Source organism: Hibiscus syriacus, unplaced genomic scaffold, assembly GCF_006381635.1.
Source record: "Hibiscus syriacus cultivar Baekdansim isolate YM2019G1 unplaced genomic scaffold, ASM638163v2 tig00000916_pilon, whole genome shotgun sequence".
In the NCBI taxonomy this organism is placed as follows: Eukaryota; Viridiplantae; Streptophyta; class Magnoliopsida; order Malvales; family Malvaceae; genus Hibiscus; species Hibiscus syriacus.
This window is the reverse complement of record NW_024061833.1, coordinates 1,463,538-1,482,837: the sequence shown is the minus strand read 5'-3', so window position 1 is coordinate 1,482,837 and position 19,300 is coordinate 1,463,538. Positions and strand designations below refer to the sequence as shown.

Genomic DNA, 19,300 nt, shown 5'->3' with positions numbered 1-19,300 from the left:
TTATTTTCTTTTGGAACGAAACAACGGATGAATGATTTACAAGGAATCAACACATTCCTTTTTTATTATTATTATTAGTAGTAGTACAAATTTGGGAATCTATGAGTATGGCATAATATTCCAACTTTGATTTTTGATGTCCATAAACAACAATTTTATGATAAATTTATAAGAAGATTGATAGCAATTTACATAGTGATTTTATTATAATATTCGGGTGATTCTCTTGTACAATCATTTAATTTAAGGTTTAAAACTGACGATTTTGGGGAACAATGAAAAATATGATAAAAATCATAATAATTTAGGTTGAGCGCAACCTAAAATATTATTTTTTTTACTAACATTTTTTGTAGAACCTAAAATATTGTGAAGAATGTAATATTTTCGGTTGCCAACTGAAAACGTTACAAATAATGTAACATTTTAGGTTGCGCTCAACCCAAAATATTATGATTTTTATGATTTTTTCTATTGCATTCAAAGTCGTCGTTTTTAACTCTAAATTGGGTTGTCGCTCCTTAGACTTCTTCGAAAGAATCTGAGTTGAGTTTTGTAAAATTTTCGGTGTTGAAAGTATATTGGAAAAAAGATTATGGGTTAAATTGAAATTTTATTAAAGTAAAAGATCATTTTAAGTATTAAGCCCAGAAAACACACAGTTTTAATTGAATTAAGGGTAAACTACACGTTTAATACTTAAATTATCAGTTTTTGTTCATTTTAGCACATAAACTTTCATTTTTTTCTAGAACCATACATAATATTTAGTTTTTGTTTCATTTTAGTACTCTGCCGTTAAAAACTTAACGGACAGGTTGACATGGTGGCATAGCTGTGATGGACGAACGACCAATCTAAACAGTTGACCAAGAGAGAATGACGAGTCAATCAACATAGTTCAGTTTCAGGTCCACCGGACGGTGAACCATGGAGATTGGAGGATGAAGAAATTGAATTCATTATTGATTTGGGGAGATTGAGGCGTTTCCTAGTGAGATGGAGGCTAAAATCGTGTTTAGGGGTTGAAAGGTGTGGGCTGTAAAGTTTGGGCTTCATCGGCCGACGACTGTAGACGCGATGACTGGCGGGCCCGTCCATTAAGTTTTTAACGGAAGAGTACTAAAATGAAACAAAAATTAAATATTAAGAATGATTTTGAAAAAAATAAAAGTTTAAGTGCTAAAATAGAATAAAACTTATAGTTTATTTGCTAAATACGTAATTTACCCTTGAATTAATAAGGTACACTGATGTGACTAAATTTTTTTTGTTAACAACCAGTGTGTGGTGTTTGATGGGAAGAGAAACTACACTGTTTCAACATCAAGCTTTGAGTGAGGCTAATAGGCTATAAATGAGTCCCCACTCCCCACTCTTTTCCAACATTAATTTGCAACTTGATAAAATTATACTTTATTTTGTTTGACTCAATTTAACAACTTTATAATATAATTTAAAAAATAAATTAAAACTATTTTTAAAAATCCGTTACTCGCTATTAATTTATTAATATTTACGTCATAATTTGACAACACTCATGGAAAATGCCAACCAAGCCAACATAGGCCGAACCAACGGCCCCAGCTGGCTTCGGCTATGTTTCACTAATGGTTTGTGTTGTTAGATTGCAAGTTGGGTTGGCCAATACAAATTGCATGCAAATGCAATGTTTTTTTTTATAAAACCAGAGGTGGGGCTCAATAGATACCGACTAATATTTCATTGATGCATGTATTAGGCCAATTATATACACCAAACGCAAGTGGAAATTTCTTTTGTTGCGTGACAGCTTCACAAATGGTTGACCAAGGCGTGTCATAGATTTCATAGAATTCAAACTGATACATACATATTATATATTCAAATAAAGTTACGAGTAAATTTTATATATTTTTTATTTTCTATTAATAATTTATTTTTATCTTTTTAAAATTTTATAAATTTATTTCCTCCTAAATTTTTAAAAGTTCTACCCTAACATAAAATATTATATTTGACAATGCTAAATATTCAACTAATTAAACCAACTTTTAAAATATTCTTGATTTGAAAAACAATATTATTACATGCACCAATTTTTTTTTATAAAAAGCATTTTTAAAAATTACATGTTGAAAAAATAGTTGTATTGTTTCAAATTGTATAAAGTATAACCTTTATAGTCAATAGAAACTAATTAAAAATCAAAAATTTAAAATTAGATTAGGTAAAATTCGGATTATAAATTCGTATATATCTATTTGTATTTTTGGACGTCAAAAAGTGATTAGGTTTAGTAAGTAGTGAATTTAGAACTTAATTAAAATTATCATATTGTTTAAAATATTTGAAGGAAATGTGTAAAGAGAGTGATTAAACAACGGAATCCGTGCAACTTTGAAATGATTGTCTCTCCCATTCCCGCAGCTTTCTTCATTTCATCTTTTAACTATTCAGCTCGTGCATATTTAGGCGGGATCTCAAACATGTGTTAAAATATGATATTACAACTATATATTTGTCACACACTTATGGGTATTTAGTAAATAATAGTCTTTAATATTTTTTATTAAATAAAATAAAATTTTAATTGAAAGAAAATAATATTATAACAATTATTTTTTAAAAATAGCTTTGATTGGGTGAAATATGGACAGGTAGGTATTAGGCCAGGATTCGATAGCCATTTTGTTGTCGGGGAGGGGTATACATTTACATGTCAGACATAAAAAAGATGAATTAGAGGTTGGTTCGAAAGTAGGCCAAGAACAAAGGAGGTAACCAATAATACGATAACACTGTTCACTCGGTCATATATTGTCAAACACTAAAAGTTGCAGAAATAGGCATGTGAAAACCCACCTGTCCCTTGTCATGTCTTTTGTTCTGTTATTATTCCATGGCTCTTTCTTCAATTATATTATAGTAATTTAATTGACATTATTCTTAATGTTAATTAAAAGATCAAATACATTTTGTGTGCAATGAACCCAGTCGTTGTCACCGCCTTTGAACTTAGGGAGAAATTAGCCCATCCTTCGAAGCATCATTTCATCGTAAGGGGCCGCCACTGCTTTACTTAGAACACTGTTTTTGGTTGACCACATGGATTTCGCTTCTTCATTTGAGCTTACTCTTCTCGGGTTGCCTTGTCCCACTTGTTCTTCCTTTCTTGACGTTTGAAATTTAACGTTTAACCTCAAGTTAAATATAATTACATGTTTAAGTATATCTAAACTCACAAAAATATTTCATGCATTGACAATAAAAGTTTTTAAAAAATAAGACTTTAATACTGTCATATATCCTATTCAAAACTTAGTTTACTTGAATATCACATAGGATAGCATTAGAATTTTGTTTGTATTTCTTTTACATCTGACGTATGGAAATAATAATAAAAAACTCATATTTGTTTTTTATTATTATAACAATTATATCGATAGAATTAATACTAGATTGACAATTACTAAAATTTGGCAAAAGGTTTTTTTTAAGTATAATTCTATTGATTAAAATTTGAAATATATATTTTTTCCCAAAAATCAACTAAGCCTTTGGACTTAAAAAATCAATTTGGTCATTAAACTCGATAAAAAAACAATTTAGTTTATCTGTCACATCATCAACAACATCGCCAACCACCGTAGACCACCATGTCAGCATTGTAACTGTCAATGATGTAAACCGTTGGTCAAATGGACACAATATTAGGTTTGTTTTTTAAGTTTGAGGTCTATGTCGGGTGAAAAAAATACGAATAACACATTAATTTTTTTTGAAAAATATAAGTACCTCACTTACCCTTTTGCCTTAATTTAAATTGGAAAATTTCTTTAAGAACAAATGCGAATACCCGATATGGATATCTATTTTAAGGCTTGACCAGCTGCCTTCAGCTGTTGGTAAGCCCAAAATTTTGGGATCATTGCATCTTATATGGTTTGGGCTTATATTAATGTTGTACATAAATTCAGTCCACCTCTAACCATAGCATGCCTGCAAAACAGACCTGTCTAACCCCACTTTCTTTATGTTTAATAACATAAAGACTTTTTTTCGAATCGAATCAAATTGAGTATGAATTGTTAACTCTAACACCAAGACTTTTTTTTATGTTAATTAACTAACTACCACAAATATCTGGGGACCTTACCCCAAGGCAAGGATATGGGTGCATTAGCTGAACGGGGCATGTGATTTCCGTGGAGACAAATGCATGGGAAGACAATAACAAGACGTAAAGGAAAGATGTGTTGGTTCTAATTATCTTAAAACTTCCGTCGTCATCCACCCTTTTTAATCGCTGTCGATCGCCGTTGTTGGTGGCTATTAAATCCTAAAATTTTTAATTCACCCCTTTAGCTTCTTAAATACGAATATGATGTTTGTAACACCGAAAATACCACGACATAAACTAGCTAATATAGACCCTTGCATGCAACGTCATGAAATCAACCAGAGTTAAAGATTCAGTGATCAAAATATAATAAATAGATAACATACACGATTGAAACGTATTTTTTTACGATCAAAACTAAATAAAGTTAAAATAAAGATGACCAAACTTATAGTTTCAAGGAAACCTCACCCCCAACTCAATTGAGACTTTTTTGTGTTAGTTTAAAGGTACCTAAAAGCTACTTAACATAGACCATTGCATGCCCTAATACAATGTATATATAGGCCTATCATGGAGTTAACATATATAGGAACAACCTAGATTATTGTACATTCATTATCTATGTCAATATGTGGAGACAAACTGTTGTGACTTGTGACAAAGCTTCATAATGTTCAGTTAGCCAGCTACAGTGACATAAAACCAGTAGCATGTATGAGGTACACATGATTGGTATACCAACTGGCCATGGGAGAAGAAATGTTGATAAAATTAGGTGCACATGATTTTACGTTAAAGATGTGAAATTACAAAATTATAAGGAGTACGAAATTAGATTATCAATAAAAAAAATTAAACTATATAAAAAATAAAAATATACCGCACCTCGTCATTCCATCTGTCCATCCTCCATAAACCTACACATGGTTAAGCTTTGTTCTGTTTTTAGAAATGCACAGAAAAATCCAACATGGAAGACAGAAAATGTAGTAGATAAACACAGTAAAAGCAACTGTTATCAGAACTTGGCAATTTCTACAAGCACCTTTTGTCCATGTCTCCCTATCCTTACTGGTTGCCATGTGCAGAGGTTTCTCATTTCATGTCCATTTCTTGCCAATGGGTAAGAGCAAAGATCCATCTTGAACCCCACGGCCTAAGGGGACCAGACTATTGTTTTCAGGACAATTAGGGCACATTACCCTAACATTTGAAGAAACCCCAGAATTACTTTAATCATATGATTCCCATTATCTATGAGCATAACCCTAAAATCTTGTGAAAAAAATATGAGATTGTCTGCAGCTATGAGCACAACATTTAACGATGATTTGCAGCATAAATTAAGCTGCTAATCTATGTATGTAGACAATTAATTTGGTTTATCAAAGGAGACAGTGCCACCTAAACAATCACATCATTCATGCAAGAAAATCGTATTCTATAAATCTGCTGCAAACTATGGAGATTGAAAGGGGACTAAACATGATTGTGTTTTTGAAATCAAAGTTAAAGTTAATTAAGAGGGATAGTTCAGTAGGGCTACTTTGGACGACTAATCCATGAAACACGTTCCATTAAATTTAAAAACTTCTTTTTAATTAGGGTTCTCTTCTTAATCTAAATCTTGTTATGTATGAATTTTTTATTCAAATTAATTTTTAATTATTAGTTCAACTAAGATAATTATAAATATATGTATAAATTAAATATGATCCAAAATCAACTAAGAAATTACGTCTAAGAAAATTTAATTAGCATAATAATAACAGCGATTTTAATACATGGATTTGACTTTAAGATTAAATTTTATACGTGATTTTTTTAGTCTAATGATTTATCGCTATATAAACTTGAATTCTTCGTTTAATTTAGATTATTTCATATTTATAATATTTTGGGTCCGTTAAATTTAAAATATTTTAAATAATTTTAAATTTTTATAAGATATATTTTTTATTTTAAATGTAACGGTTAATTGGATAAAAAATTCTAAATTGAACTAAATACTAATTTGAATTAAGAAATCAAATCACGATTTTAGTTTGAATCAAGAAATCAAATTTAAATATTTAATCAGATAAAAATATTAAATACCAAATTGAACGATGAAATCAAATTCAATTATCAAACATTTGTATATTTACTTGCCGAGCAATATATATATATATATATATATATATATATTTACCATACTAATAGTAAGAAAGTAAACTCAGATAATTAAACGAAGCTGCTGTAGGTATTGGAATTGAATATTAAACTATCAAATATTAGCTTAGTTATTGTATGAACCAACTGTAAAAGAAGCTTGAGACGTACCCTCAAACAAACAAAAAATCCTTTATTGTATTCAGAAAATTAAAACTTTACAGAAATGAAGGAGAGATATACTTTGATTTGTGAGACCCTACAGTTTTCCCTCTTGAGGGCCAGAATTCAATGGGCATAAACATTCTCATTGTTTTTAACATCCTTACAGCACCAAAATGTACATTGTCAATGTCAGAAGAGCAGAAAACAAGGACAAATAACAAGTTGTCAATGATTTTCTTTAGACCACTTGTTTCCTCTCTTCATGTCGATTTCAAATGGTTTCTCCTCCACTCATTTTCCTGGAAAATTAGACGGGAAAATAATATCAGCACCAGAGGGCTTGATTTTCCTAATTGCAGAAAGTGGAACAACAAGCAAACAAAGCGTACCGATTGATTTTTTGCAATGGAGGACTGCCTCGTAGATCGAGCTTTCGGAATCACATGACTTTCGCCATTCGTCGGCGGAGTACGCGACGCTGATCCTAGGAGATGTTCCGGTCGAGTATAGCCAGTTCTTCCTCACATGACCTCTTGGATCGACACTTTCGACTCTAGTACCACTCGACTTGCTTCGTCGTAACATACTTCGGTATAAGGGCCGAAGGAAATTCAAGTACTTGGAAAATATCCGCCTTGACAACCTTCGGCACCTTCTCAAAGAAGGATGATGATTCGTTTTACATTGCGGAATATCGACGTCCGGCGCAAGTGGAGAGGTAGGTAGTGTCGGAGCCGTACCGGAGACATCGTAGGCCTCAGTCTTCTTTGAATTGTTAACGAAGAAAGGCATGACACGACCTTCGGAGAAGAGCTCATCGGCATGAACAAGGGTGAGGGGAGACCGTGAAATCGGGAAATCAAACTTGAAATCATTAGAGTTTCGGAAGAATCTCCTCGAAGGCGGCATCCTTGGGTCCATCTTGATGAACAACGCTTCGTCGTAGGCATCGAGCGAACCTCGGAGGGAGCTGTCAAGATCATCTAGAGAAGGTGTTAGGTATGGCTCATAAATATACCAGTAAAGAGGACAGGAGATGGAGCGGAGTGAGCGAAGCGAACATCAACTGTCCTTACAAAGAAAGTCTCGTTGTGGGGTTACGAATTATGTGGGTTGGGGGTTAACTGCCTGTAACTTACAATCGTCCACCAAGCGCAAAAATGGATCATCCTATGGATAATAGAATCATGGCACATGTATCATTTTTGCATGTTCCCTGTTTATGCGGGGGCGCAGCCCCGCGGTACGGTACAGGGTTAATTTTGTAATTATGTACCAGGGTTTTCTATTATAAATAGAGATGTAACCTAGACCTAAAATATCATTGAATAAAAACTTCTAGCGCCGCCTAGGCACCGAGGACGTAAGCACATTGTCGAACCTCGTAAAATTCTCGTGTTCTTTTGTTTTCTTTACCCGTTTTCGTCAACAATTGGTATCAGATGTCAGGAGCAAAATTCGAAGTCGCGAAATTCGATGGTCAGGGTAACTTCGGATTATGGCAAACGAGGGTGAAGGATCTATTGGCGCAGCAAGGGATCTTGAAGGCTTTGCGATCTACAAAGCCGGCGTCGATGGATGAGGAAGATTGGGAAGAATTGCAGCAGCGAGCGGCAGGAACCATACGATTATGCTTGGCGGACGAGGTCATGTATCACGTCATGCATCTATCGTCTCCAGACGAAATTTGGAGGAAGTTGGAAAGTCAGTTTATGTCCAAATCCTTAACGACAAAACTGTATCTGAAGCAGCGGCTGTATGGGCTGAAGATGCAGGACGATCACGATTTGGCGCAACACGTGAATGTCTTCAATCAAATCGTTTCTGATCTGGCTCGGCTTGATGTGAAAATTGAGGATGAAGACAGAGCGATGATTCTGTTGTGTTCGTTGCCTCCCTCTTACGAACACATGGTGACTACTCTTACATATGGGAAAGAGACTATCAATGTTGAGGAGATTACTGCAGCCTTGTTGGCTCACAACCAGCAGAAGCAGAATGCAGGGGAAAGCTCTCAAGCCGATAGCTTATATGTCAAGGGTAATCGAGATCGTGGACGGAAGCCAGAGAAGGCAGGGTCCGAGAAGCGGAATTCCAGATCCAAATCCAGGGATAAGAAGACGATTCACTGTTACAAGTGCAAGGAGGCGGGACATATGAAGCGAGACTGTCCGAAGTTGAAAAAGCAGACAGATGAGAAGCGTGATGGCTCATCCAAGTCTGTGAACGTGGTCGAGGATGATAATTCTGATTGCAGTGAGGGTGATATGCTTTCTATTTCAACGACACAATTGACGGATGCTTGGATTCTTGATTCTGGATGTTCTTATCACATCACGCCAAATAGGGAATGGTTTTCGACATACAGGCTGGTTAATTCTGGTTCGGTTTAGGCCGGTTTATTGAGGGTGAAAATGCCGCTGATATGTTCACTAAGCCAGTTACGACAGACAAGTTCAAGCATTGCTTGGACTTGTTGAATGTTTCGAGTTGTTAAAGAATCAAGGTAACCCAACCCACATTGAATTTTCCAAGAGGCAGGATATTCGCCAAGGTGGAGATTTGTTAGGTATGGCTCATAAATATACCAGTAAAGAGGACAGGAGATGGAGCGGAGTGAGCGAAGCGAACATCAACTGTCCTTACAAAGAAAGTCTCGTTGTGGGGTTACGAATTATGTGGGTTGGGGGTGCGGGGGCGCAGCCCCGCGGTACGGTACAGGGTTAATTTTGTAATTATGTACCAGGGTTTTCTATTATAAATAGAGATGTAACCTAGACCTAAAATATCATTGAATAAAAACTTCTAGCGCCGCCTAGGCACCGAGGACGTAAGCACATTGCCGAACCTCGTAAAATTCTCGTGTTCTTTTGTTTTCTTTACCCGTTTTCGTCAACAGAAGGCTTTAAGTTCACTAACCAACTGTATGAAAAGCTTTCAATTGAGAGAGGCTGTGAAGTTTCCATGGCTGCCAATGATGATATTGCAGGGAAAAACAGAGGAGAAAGAGCATATTTATATATGATTCTTTGGCAAGAGACAATGAATTTTAATAATTGAAAAGGGAAGAAAAAAAAAAGGAGAAAAAGACAGACATGTTGAACCCCACAGTAGCACTGATTGTGTCTTGTTGCGTCAAACACTTTAACCCCACAATTTCCCTTTAACATTGCAAAAACAAGTGACCTATAACAAACTTGTAAGAAAAAAATAGGGTTATTGTGCACAGTCCACCTTTTCAAACTAAAGTAAAACACAAACCATGTCGTGTATTATATCTTTCGTATTTTTGTATTTAAAATATATCTTTTGAAAAAAAGATAATGATCATATGATAAATAATATCAAAGCGAAGTTTTAATTGTTCGATTTCACGTTAAATGTTTCTGGGTGATATAAACAAGTAGATGTATGTGACGATGATACGTGAAGAGGACGTTACGAGATTGAGTGAAGAAGAATGTCAACAAACCTTGAAGAGGTAGAGGACATGAATCCGATCTTGAAATTTATAAATGGTGTGATGGACATCTTATCATACATGTCTTACAAAGGTGACATATTAATTCTACATCGGAAATAAAAGTAAAAGTCATGAAATTTAAAAATAATAGTGTTGTACCTTATATCATGTTTTTTTTGCACTATCGAACACAAATGAAGAGATATTTTAAAAACGTTGCTCATTGTTACACGTTAATGCAATTTGGTTCTTGAATCAGTTGAATATGGATCTGATAAGTTGTATTTCGGGGCTTTGCATCCACTACCATCTTCTAGTGGTGCGGCGAGGTTGGGAAATGATTGTCATTTTCGTTTTCCGGCAATGTACAGAAAACAAAGTAAGAAGACAAAGGTTTCCCTTTAGATCTGTCGGAGAATGAAAAGACAGTGACTTAGGTTTTAGGGCCAAAAGCCGAGAATGGAAAGTGACAAGAAACCAACTGGTCCCTATGGTGTATCCTCCTGCAAGACAACAAGCAATGGTTAGAGAATTTTTAAGCATTCATAAAGAAGAGTTTAAAAAGAAGTACCATGAACAAACTTTTTTATGCATGGCTAACAAAGTGAAGTGAAACCAGGACCTACATTATTCTGTCTCGGTGTGAATGTCGGATACGAGTATATGTCGAACACGGAATGTTGAACGAGATTATTTCGAGTAAAATGGAGGATCAAACATGCTTTTAGTTTCACCTTATCGGACACTCCTGACCGTTTTCTGCTCGAAATTTGGTTTGCTGAGCTCCCTGGAGAAAGAACCTTCGTCTGGTCAGCTAATAGGTACGTTTTACTTTATAGTTTCTTTAATGGGTTAATTGCATCAAATATCCCACAATTATCGTGAGATTCTAAAATTAATGTATCAATTACATATTTCCATCATCTTAGCTATTAGTTTCCCATAAAATGGCAGGCTTAATTTAACACGTAATATATTTAAAGTCAAATTTTAAAAATAATGCATCTATTATAAATGGCTTTGATCTAGTGGACGAAATAAAAATAATTTGTCTAGAGAGTCGAAATTGAATTATAAATTTTGATAAAAGCTAATACGTAACTTTATCACTGTATTAACTTATACCATCACAATTTTGGATTAAAACAGAATTTTAACATTTTAGAAGGTAAATTATAATTTTATCATATATTTGTGTAAAATCTTCCTTAATTATTCACACCAAACCCGAATCCTCTAAAAATAATAACGTTTTCTTTTACAGCTCAAACATTCAATGAATTCTTAAAATCAATATACCATCACATTGTCAATATTTATATACGTATTTTTATTAACTTAAGGTGATTACAAAATAATTTCTGTTTTATATATTCTGAACCATTTGACAATGAATACCTAATTATCCTTGTAGTCGCCAGGGCCGGCCCTGGGCATAGGCCAGGGGTGCGATCGCCTAGGGCCCCAAGCTTGAAGGGACCCATTTTTAAAAATATTGTTAAGTTTAATAATTAAAAAATATTTTTAAACATATTTTTTTTTATTTCAAACACTCAAAAATATGGTAATTTAGTAGGTCCTAATAATTAAAAAATATTTTTAAACATAATTTTTTATTAAAAAACTAAAAAGTATGGTGAGCCAATGGTCCTATTTTAATGATTGGAAGGAAAACTAAGTGTGGGCTCCTATTTATCTTCTTGTCATCAACTCCTGGCCTAGAGTCCTTAAAATGTCAGGACCGGCCCTTGTAGTCGCTGGTGCTTGAACTCATAACACCTATAAACAACAGCGATTCCTTTAACTATAGAAGTAAGATAGTTCGTGTTGCAAATAATTATACTTAAATTTAAACAAAAAATTTTAAAAAATATATATTTTATAAAATTCAAATTTTATAAATAAAATCTAAAATTTTTAAATAAAATTTGAATAATAAGATGATAAATTCACCTAATTTAATTTTCTTTTGATTAAATTCGATGGAATGCTTATCCATGTAATTGACCTCGTTTCATATGTTGTTTCCCCGTTGACCATCTGCAAAATTCCAGTTTTGTTTACAAAAATCAACAGACTACAAATATAAATATTTCATTTCACACATGGTTGCAAGTCTCGGCCATCTTCCTGGATTTTTCAAGGAAACCGAAGAAAACGCGCTCAGCGCCACAGTTACAATCTTCCATTATCTATATAAATTCACACTGAATTTACATTACCAGCAAGCACAGAGACTATTCACCATGGCTGAGCTTGAAGAACTCACCAAAACCTTCAAAGAACAAAGCCTTGTGGCCGAGAAACAAGAGAGAAACAAGCAGTTGCATGAGAAGAAAGCACGGGTGTTAACGATTGCTTACCTTATATTCCAAGCCACGGCTTTCGTTTCAATCACCAAGCAAGCTAGTTCATCGGGCCAACACCAGAACTTGCTGTGGATTCCCTTCGTTTTGTCCACGTTAGCGTCTTTGATCTACCTCTTGGCTTTGTTGGATATTCTCTCCAGATTTTTCTGGGTTCGGTATCAGTTGGAGTTGAGTTTTGTGGAGTAGGGAACTGTGGAGAAGCAAATATTGATGCTGAAAGCCATTATATTCAGATTTGAGAATCGTTCTGCAGCTGAAATTTGCGTTTATAAGCATGATGAGATTTCACACAGAAAGAAAAATACCTATTTATATTTGTATAAAAATATGTTTTTTAATTCAAATTTTATTCATTTATTTATTAGTGATAATAAAAAGAAAAACTACATTCAACTTTATAAACTATAATTCAAACTGATTCATTTCGAAAAGTTTATCGTGTAAATAGTTTGACGAATAGAGGTGAAATATCCGTCTGGTTTTAGAAAATATAAACTATTTTCATTTTCATAAAAAGTGGAAAAGTTGAAGAAAAGAATGTTTAGTTGTAAAATTGGAAAATGAAAATAAGAATCTATTTATTTTAATTACAATATTGGAATTGAAATATACAATTTATATAGTACAGGGACTGATATAAGAATATTTAAAAATTAGCAACAGTTCTTTGACGTTCGATACCCCTTTAATTCTGCAAGGTACATTTTATTTATCAAGTTTTCGTAATTTGTGATGTACAGAATGACAATTACACCAAACCCTAGATGATTCATTTGGTGTTCTTCATATTCATGATTCGGTTGAAGTTTTCTTTTCATAAATTCGTTTTCTTTTTTTCTTTGTCACGATAATTTGATCGATATGGATTGATACAAGGATTCAACAGGTTAATAGTGCTGAAAGTTTATCTTTGTTTCTGTAGATTGTATAAGATGGAGAACATGCAATATGCGGAGGAGCTTGCGAGGGACTATTTGGTCTTCAGAGGATTTACATGTACATTACAAACTTTTGAGACTGAGTTGTATACGGATATTGGTAAAGAGTTTCAAGTTGATAAGATATTGGACTTCATTTTTTCCGTTTATATTCCTAAATTTCAGGCCGAGAAATTAGTAGGTCTATTTAGTTTCTTTAAGCAATGCTTTTCATCCTGGTCCGAGACTATGATGCTTGATACCTTGTTGAAATTGGACGGCTCTGTTCTTCGGTGTTACATCGTTCATGCATTGCGATCTGGGAGGAAAGATAAAGTTGTCGAGTTTTTTGGAATGAATGGAAGTGATTTGCTTCTAAAGAGTTCTGATTGGAGCCCTTGGTTTGGTAGGTTCATTTACTTTGCCTTCTTTCATTTTTGTGTTCTCGTGTTGACTGATTCTGTTGAGTATGCAATGCAGCAATTCCTTATTTGAAGAATCCAAGCATGGGTCCTCAGTTTCATGTTTATTTCTCCAATGAATGGTATGCGGCTCTCTGTCTTTCTGTGAGGAACATTTTCAGCGAGATCTTCTGTGATACTCATATCCTTTAGAATTGATGTTTTCCTTCTGAAAATGTTCTACAAAAATTGCGTAGTTTAACAAAGATCCCATAGGAATTAATTAATACAGAACTTTTCTGCATTTGGATATAGAATTGGTCTTCAAAGGCTTTGCCAAAAAAGATACCCATTGTGGTGCTGTTTTTATAACTAGTAGATATTAAGTGTGAGCATAACATTGGATATAATAAATTTTCCTTGACATTAGAGTGATTCATTTAATGATGGGATTTTGAAGAATGTCCTTAACCAAAGCACGCCTTCCTGCCCTACTGAAGATCAGTTCAGAAAAGAATGCAATTAGCAATCTTAAGAAAGACAATAAGCGTCTTAATAAAAAGTTATTACAACTTCAGGCTTTACTGGAGGAAAAGGAGGCACAGTTAGGTCTATCAAAATGGTAAAGGATCTTCTGATTTTGCTAGATCGTAGTAGCACTTGCGGCATCTCATAATTAAAAATGATTCTATTTGAACACATTATGATACTAGTATTGCTGCATGAACATTTAATAGGAGCATGGGAGCAGCTAATAGTTCTATTCTATCAAGTAGCATTGATGGTGAAAAGTTACACCTATCTACAAGTAGTGAGGACATATTTGCTCATGCAACCTCACGTTTGGGTAGAATAGCACTGGGTGAGGATCGTGCTGCTACTGAACCCACCAAATTTGTATCAGCCCATGTTGAGTCCTCATCTAGGCAAGATTCATATTCTGCTTCAAGTATTCATGCTTCATCTAGTGGAATCGGTGATAATGCTCTAGAGTCCTATGGTAACCATTTTGATGATAACTGGCATTTCTGCAAACCTTCCTCATCTTAGATTTTAGGTTAATGTGGCAGCAATATAACCACATTGGAAAATGTTATGCATGATGTCAACAAGTGTGGTTTTACTAAGTAGCTTTGAGATGAAAATATAAAGAATAACTTTTTTGATAGAAGATTAGGCCTCATTAAAAAACCCCTTCTTACCCTCCCTGTTACGAAAATAACATGAAGGGCATTGAAAGGAGAAAAAGAGTGCCTATAATTTTATTAATCTGAAGAATAATACACTGCTATCCCTAACAACAACTTAATACCTCCCCACAAAAACATAAGACTTAAAAACCACCTTCTGTTGAAAAAACTTAACACTAATTACATAAAACTAGAAAACAAAATCCCTTCTGAACCGAAGGGAATCCACCCTCTAACATCCCACAAACAAAGCAAAAAATCAACCTATACCATCTTTAGCTAATCTATCCGCTTCCCAGTTGGCAGCCCTCAAGATAAGCCTTAACAAAATATCCTTCCCTTCCTTTAAAGAGACGATCTCCTTGACTAAGGATTGAAATATAGGGTTGCTTAATTCCAGATTATTGATCCACTTCATCGCGACACTTGAATCCGATTCTAAAATAATCCTTTGATTAAGAACCAAACTTGAATCATTAAGCAAGCTCAGCCCCCTCTTTATCGCCAAAAGTTCTGCCAAAATCAGAGGACCACCCCTAACATTTTCAGAAAACCAATGAATCAACACACCACTAATATCCCTAATCAAACCTCCTATACCACCTTTAGTCCATCCCTTCACCATTGCTCCATCAACATTGATCTTTAAGAAACCATCTGGAGGAGGAACCCAGCAAGTAGGTTGGGATCTTTATTTCTTCTGTCTATCAACCGAATCAGCAAGAGTAAGATCACCCATTAATGAGTCAAAAGGGATCTGCGTGTCAAAACTAGCAGCAAACCAAGACACAATTCTAAAGCGAGTAATAAAGAACAATATCACCACATCCAACTTTTCCTTCTTAAAAATAACCTCATTCATGCTTTTCCATATCGTCCACAATACGGCCCTTGGAATGGATTTCCAAATACAAGAATTCGGAAGTAGATCATCCCACTGAATAATACAGTCTAATATGTTATTTGGAATACTCCAAGAAACGTTCCACAAATTTGAAAATCGTGCCCACAATCCCCAAGTTACCTCACACTATAGAAAAAGATGTGAAATTGTTTCCCCAAAATAGCCACACAACGGACATAAGGGATCTTCAATCCCGACCACTCCACGCTTCAACAATTCCTCTTTAACCGCCACTCTCTGATGAACAACTTGCCATAAGAAGGTTTCAATCCGGGGAGGTGCTATCCCCACCCAAATATTTCTATCCCAAAAATCCTGATTCCCCTCAATATTGACCGAATCAAGGAAACTCTTAATACAATAATTAGTAGAGAAGCAACCCTCTCTATTCCCAAACCAAATCCAACAATCCTCCTCCTCATGAGACAATGAGATGTTATTCAACATAGAAATCAGGTGTAACCATTGCTCAATCTCGCAGTCCACCAGATTCCTTCTCATTTGAATATCCCACACCCAGCCTGTAACATTATTCGCCCTAAACTCCACCACTTTACCCATTTTATTAATCGACAGAGCATACAGCCTAGGGAACAAATCTTTAAGGGGGACTTCTCCCAACCAAACATCATTCCAAAAAGCCACAGAGTGACCGTTACCAGCTTTCAACCGCAAATTATTCCTAATACAATCCCCAAACACATCATTAGAAAAGAAGTTATTAATTACACCTCTCCAAATCCAAGAGGCACGAGCCGTCCAAGTATTCTCCAACATTTTGCAACTCGGGTCCAAGTTGTTCACACAACAAACCACCCTCTTCCACCAAGAATCCTTTACAGAGGCAAACTTCCATACCCATTTACCCAACAATGCTCTGTTCAAAATAGCTAAGTTCAGGATCCCTAGACCCTCTAACCTTCTCGGCTTACTGACCAATTCCCAGTTCACCCAATATATGTTTCTTTTATCAGTCGAACCCCCTATAAAAAAACAGCCATGATCGAGTTTAATTTCTACAACACCATAACTGGAATTCGAAATAATGAGAGGAAATAAGTAGGGAGAGAGCATAACACAGCTTTGACCAGCACCACCCTTCCTGCTAACGCTAGAGAGTTTGCCTTCCAGCCAGTCAATTTATTATGAAATTTTTGCACAATTGGTTCCCACATCACAACAGAATATCTATTGTACCCCAAAGGCAAGCCTAAGTATTTCGCTGGAAAGTTACCCAATTTCCTTAGACCAATCGGCTAGCACATCCTCCTCAACATTGATGCCAAAAATTCTGCTCTTGACTAGATTAATCTTCAATCCCACCAATAACTCATATATCAAAAGCACCCTTGTGACATTCTTCAAATCTCGAATTGAAGCTTTTGAAACAATAATAAGGTCATCCGCAAATTGTAAATGCGATGGCTTGAAGGAACGATCTTGAACTCCCAACTCAAAACCCGAAAACAGCCCCATATCCACTGCTTTAGTTAGCAACAAATGTAACAATTCCCCACCCAAATTTAAACAGCAAAAGGGATAACGAAAAGCCCTGTCTAAGACCTCTTTCCATATGAATTATCTCCGTAGGAGTCCCATTCACAAGAACCGAAATAGAAGCTGTTGGTATACAATGATACATCCAAGAATGCCATTTTTCTCCGAACCCCATTTTACCCATTATTTTCAACAACACCGACCAATCAACTGAGTCATATGCTCTCTTAAAATCCACCTTGAAAACCACCCCTTCAACACTTTCTTCCTCCAAAAATCAATTCCTTCATTTGATATAAAAGATCAGTCCAGTATGCTCATCCCTTGAATAAATGCAAATTGAGACGGACTAACTATTTCATTAATGCACAAACTGAACCTTCTAGCTAAGACCTTTGATAAAATTTTATATAGCCCTCCCACAAGGCTAATTGGCCTAAAATCTCCCATCCCCTCCGTGTTATCCTTCTTAGGAATAAGGGAAATGAAAGAATGATTCACCTCCAAGTCCCACTCATTCCCCTGAAAAAAATCCTTAAAAAATAACATAATATCATCTTTCAAAGTGGTCCAGAATTTCTTAAAGAAACCTAAATTCAGACCATCCGGGCCAAGAGCTTTGTTGATATCCGAGTTAGAAATTGCTCCCCAAACCTCCTCTTCCAAAAATGGCTTCTCAAGAGCCAAACTCTGACCTTCTGATAGCTTGAGAAAATCCAGATTTAATTCCTCTGCCTCCAATGAATTACTATGAGTAAACAAATCACTAAAGAACTCCACTACTGAATCTCTAATTAAGGTATGATCTTCTATAACTTCATTACCTATTCTAAGGGACTTAATATCGTTTTTCCTCCCTCTAACTGTAGCACTATGATGAAAAAATATGGTGTTCTTATCTCCCTACATTCTCCATTTCAATCTCGATTTTTGCAACCAAATCGATTCTTCTTTCTTATGAAGCTCCCATAATTCTTTCTTTGCTTCAATTATTGATTTCATTGTCACCGAGGGAAGACCTTGTTGCATATCCAACTCCATGTCATGAATTCCTTTCTCCAGCAGTTTAATTTTCCCAGGCAGCTCTAAATAACCCCTCCCAGACCATCTCTTTACCACATCCTTCACCCGCTTTAGCACCCTAGACATGGGCTTCCCCTTTTCCTCTCTACAAAATTTATCCAACTCCTTTTCCATCATCTCAGTAAAACCATCCTCCTCCATAACATAGTTAAACAACCTAAACGATTTCAACCCCCAATTGCATTCTTTGTTCTCCAGCAGAATAATATTATGATCGGAAACTGACCTTGGTTGCAATGATTGGCTTATCCTCGGAAACAATATTACTAATCTCTGATCAACCAAAAATCGATCCAACCTCTCAAACGTAGGAACTTCCCTATTATTGCACCATGTAAAACGGCCTCCAGACATTGGTAGGTCAAACAAATTTGCCTTGCACACAAAATCTCTAAACATATTCATAGAAACCGAATTCACAGCTCCTCCTTTGACAAGATTGCATTAAAATCTCCTCCTAAGCATAATGGATAATCAACGTTCTCCACAAATGCTAGTAACTCCCTGAAGAACATCTCCTTATCTGCATCCACACTAGGACCATACACATTGATGAAACAACAACTTCCTGTAAAACCATCCATAGTCCCTTTAATTGCTACAAATCTGCTACAAATCTTCTACAAATGACTACATCATTCACCACAAATTCATTCTTATTCCACAAGGTTATTAGTCCACCAGCAGAACCTATAGCAGGAGCTACTGCCGATCCAGTAAGTAAATTCCCCCCCCCCATTTTCCTCACTAACATATGACTGACAATCTCCAATTTAGACTCTTGTAAAAATAACATTGTGGGTTTTTTCTCATCCACAAACCTCCTAATAGCTCGAGCTTTCACCCTCCTACCCAACCCTCTAACGTTCCAAGACATCGTCAACCACTCAATCATCATTAACATTCCATAACCTTACAACCCAGTTACAATTACTGACCCTCCTTCGATTTACTTTTATTAACCAGAGGAACCATTTTAACCATAAAAGCTTCCTCTCCTCCTTTGAACTTAACCCCCAACAATTTGGACACATTCCAACACTCCAAAGCCTCTG

At 35.3% G+C, this 19,300-nt stretch overlaps 4 protein-coding genes across 4 annotated transcripts; 2 read left to right on the top strand and 2 right to left on the bottom strand.

Annotated features, from left to right (window-relative positions):
• Positions 1-5,218: 5,218 nt before the first annotated feature.
• On the top strand, positions 5,219-14,692 carry LOC120117727. Its single transcript, XM_039137966.1, has 3 exons — positions 5,219-5,228; positions 13,917-14,193; positions 14,309-14,692. The coding sequence occupies exons 2-3, from the start codon at positions 14,033-14,035 to the stop codon at positions 14,619-14,621; spliced, it is 474 nt and encodes a 157-aa protein (XP_038993897.1). The 5' UTR covers positions 5,219-5,228; positions 13,917-14,032; the 3' UTR covers positions 14,622-14,692.
• LOC120117736 (probable membrane-associated kinase regulator 6) lies at positions 6,424-9,489 on the bottom strand. Its single transcript, XM_039137977.1, has 3 exons — positions 9,319-9,489; positions 6,811-7,426; positions 6,424-6,720 (listed from the first exon to the last, which is right to left on the bottom strand). Exons 1-3 carry the CDS (start codon positions 9,385-9,387, stop codon positions 6,713-6,715), a joined length of 693 nt encoding a protein of 230 aa, XP_038993908.1. The 5' UTR covers positions 9,388-9,489; the 3' UTR covers positions 6,424-6,712.
• LOC120117717 (WD repeat-containing protein 91 homolog) lies at positions 12,923-13,813 on the top strand. Its single transcript, XM_039137957.1, has 3 exons — positions 12,923-12,951; positions 13,176-13,576; positions 13,651-13,813. The coding sequence occupies exons 2-3, from the start codon at positions 13,186-13,188 to the stop codon at positions 13,782-13,784; spliced, it is 525 nt and encodes a 174-aa protein (XP_038993888.1). The 5' UTR covers positions 12,923-12,951; positions 13,176-13,185; the 3' UTR covers positions 13,785-13,813.
• Positions 14,693-15,020: 328 nt separating the features above from the next.
• On the bottom strand, positions 15,021-18,599 carry LOC120116977. The gene is made up of 7 exons (XM_039137344.1): positions 18,070-18,599; positions 17,817-17,910; positions 17,517-17,684; positions 17,229-17,430; positions 16,900-17,146; positions 15,842-16,695; positions 15,021-15,418 (listed from the first exon to the last, which is right to left on the bottom strand). The coding sequence occupies exons 1-7, from the start codon at positions 18,597-18,599 to the stop codon at positions 15,021-15,023; spliced, it is 2,493 nt and encodes an 830-aa protein (XP_038993275.1).
• Positions 18,600-19,300: the final 701 nt, after the last annotated feature.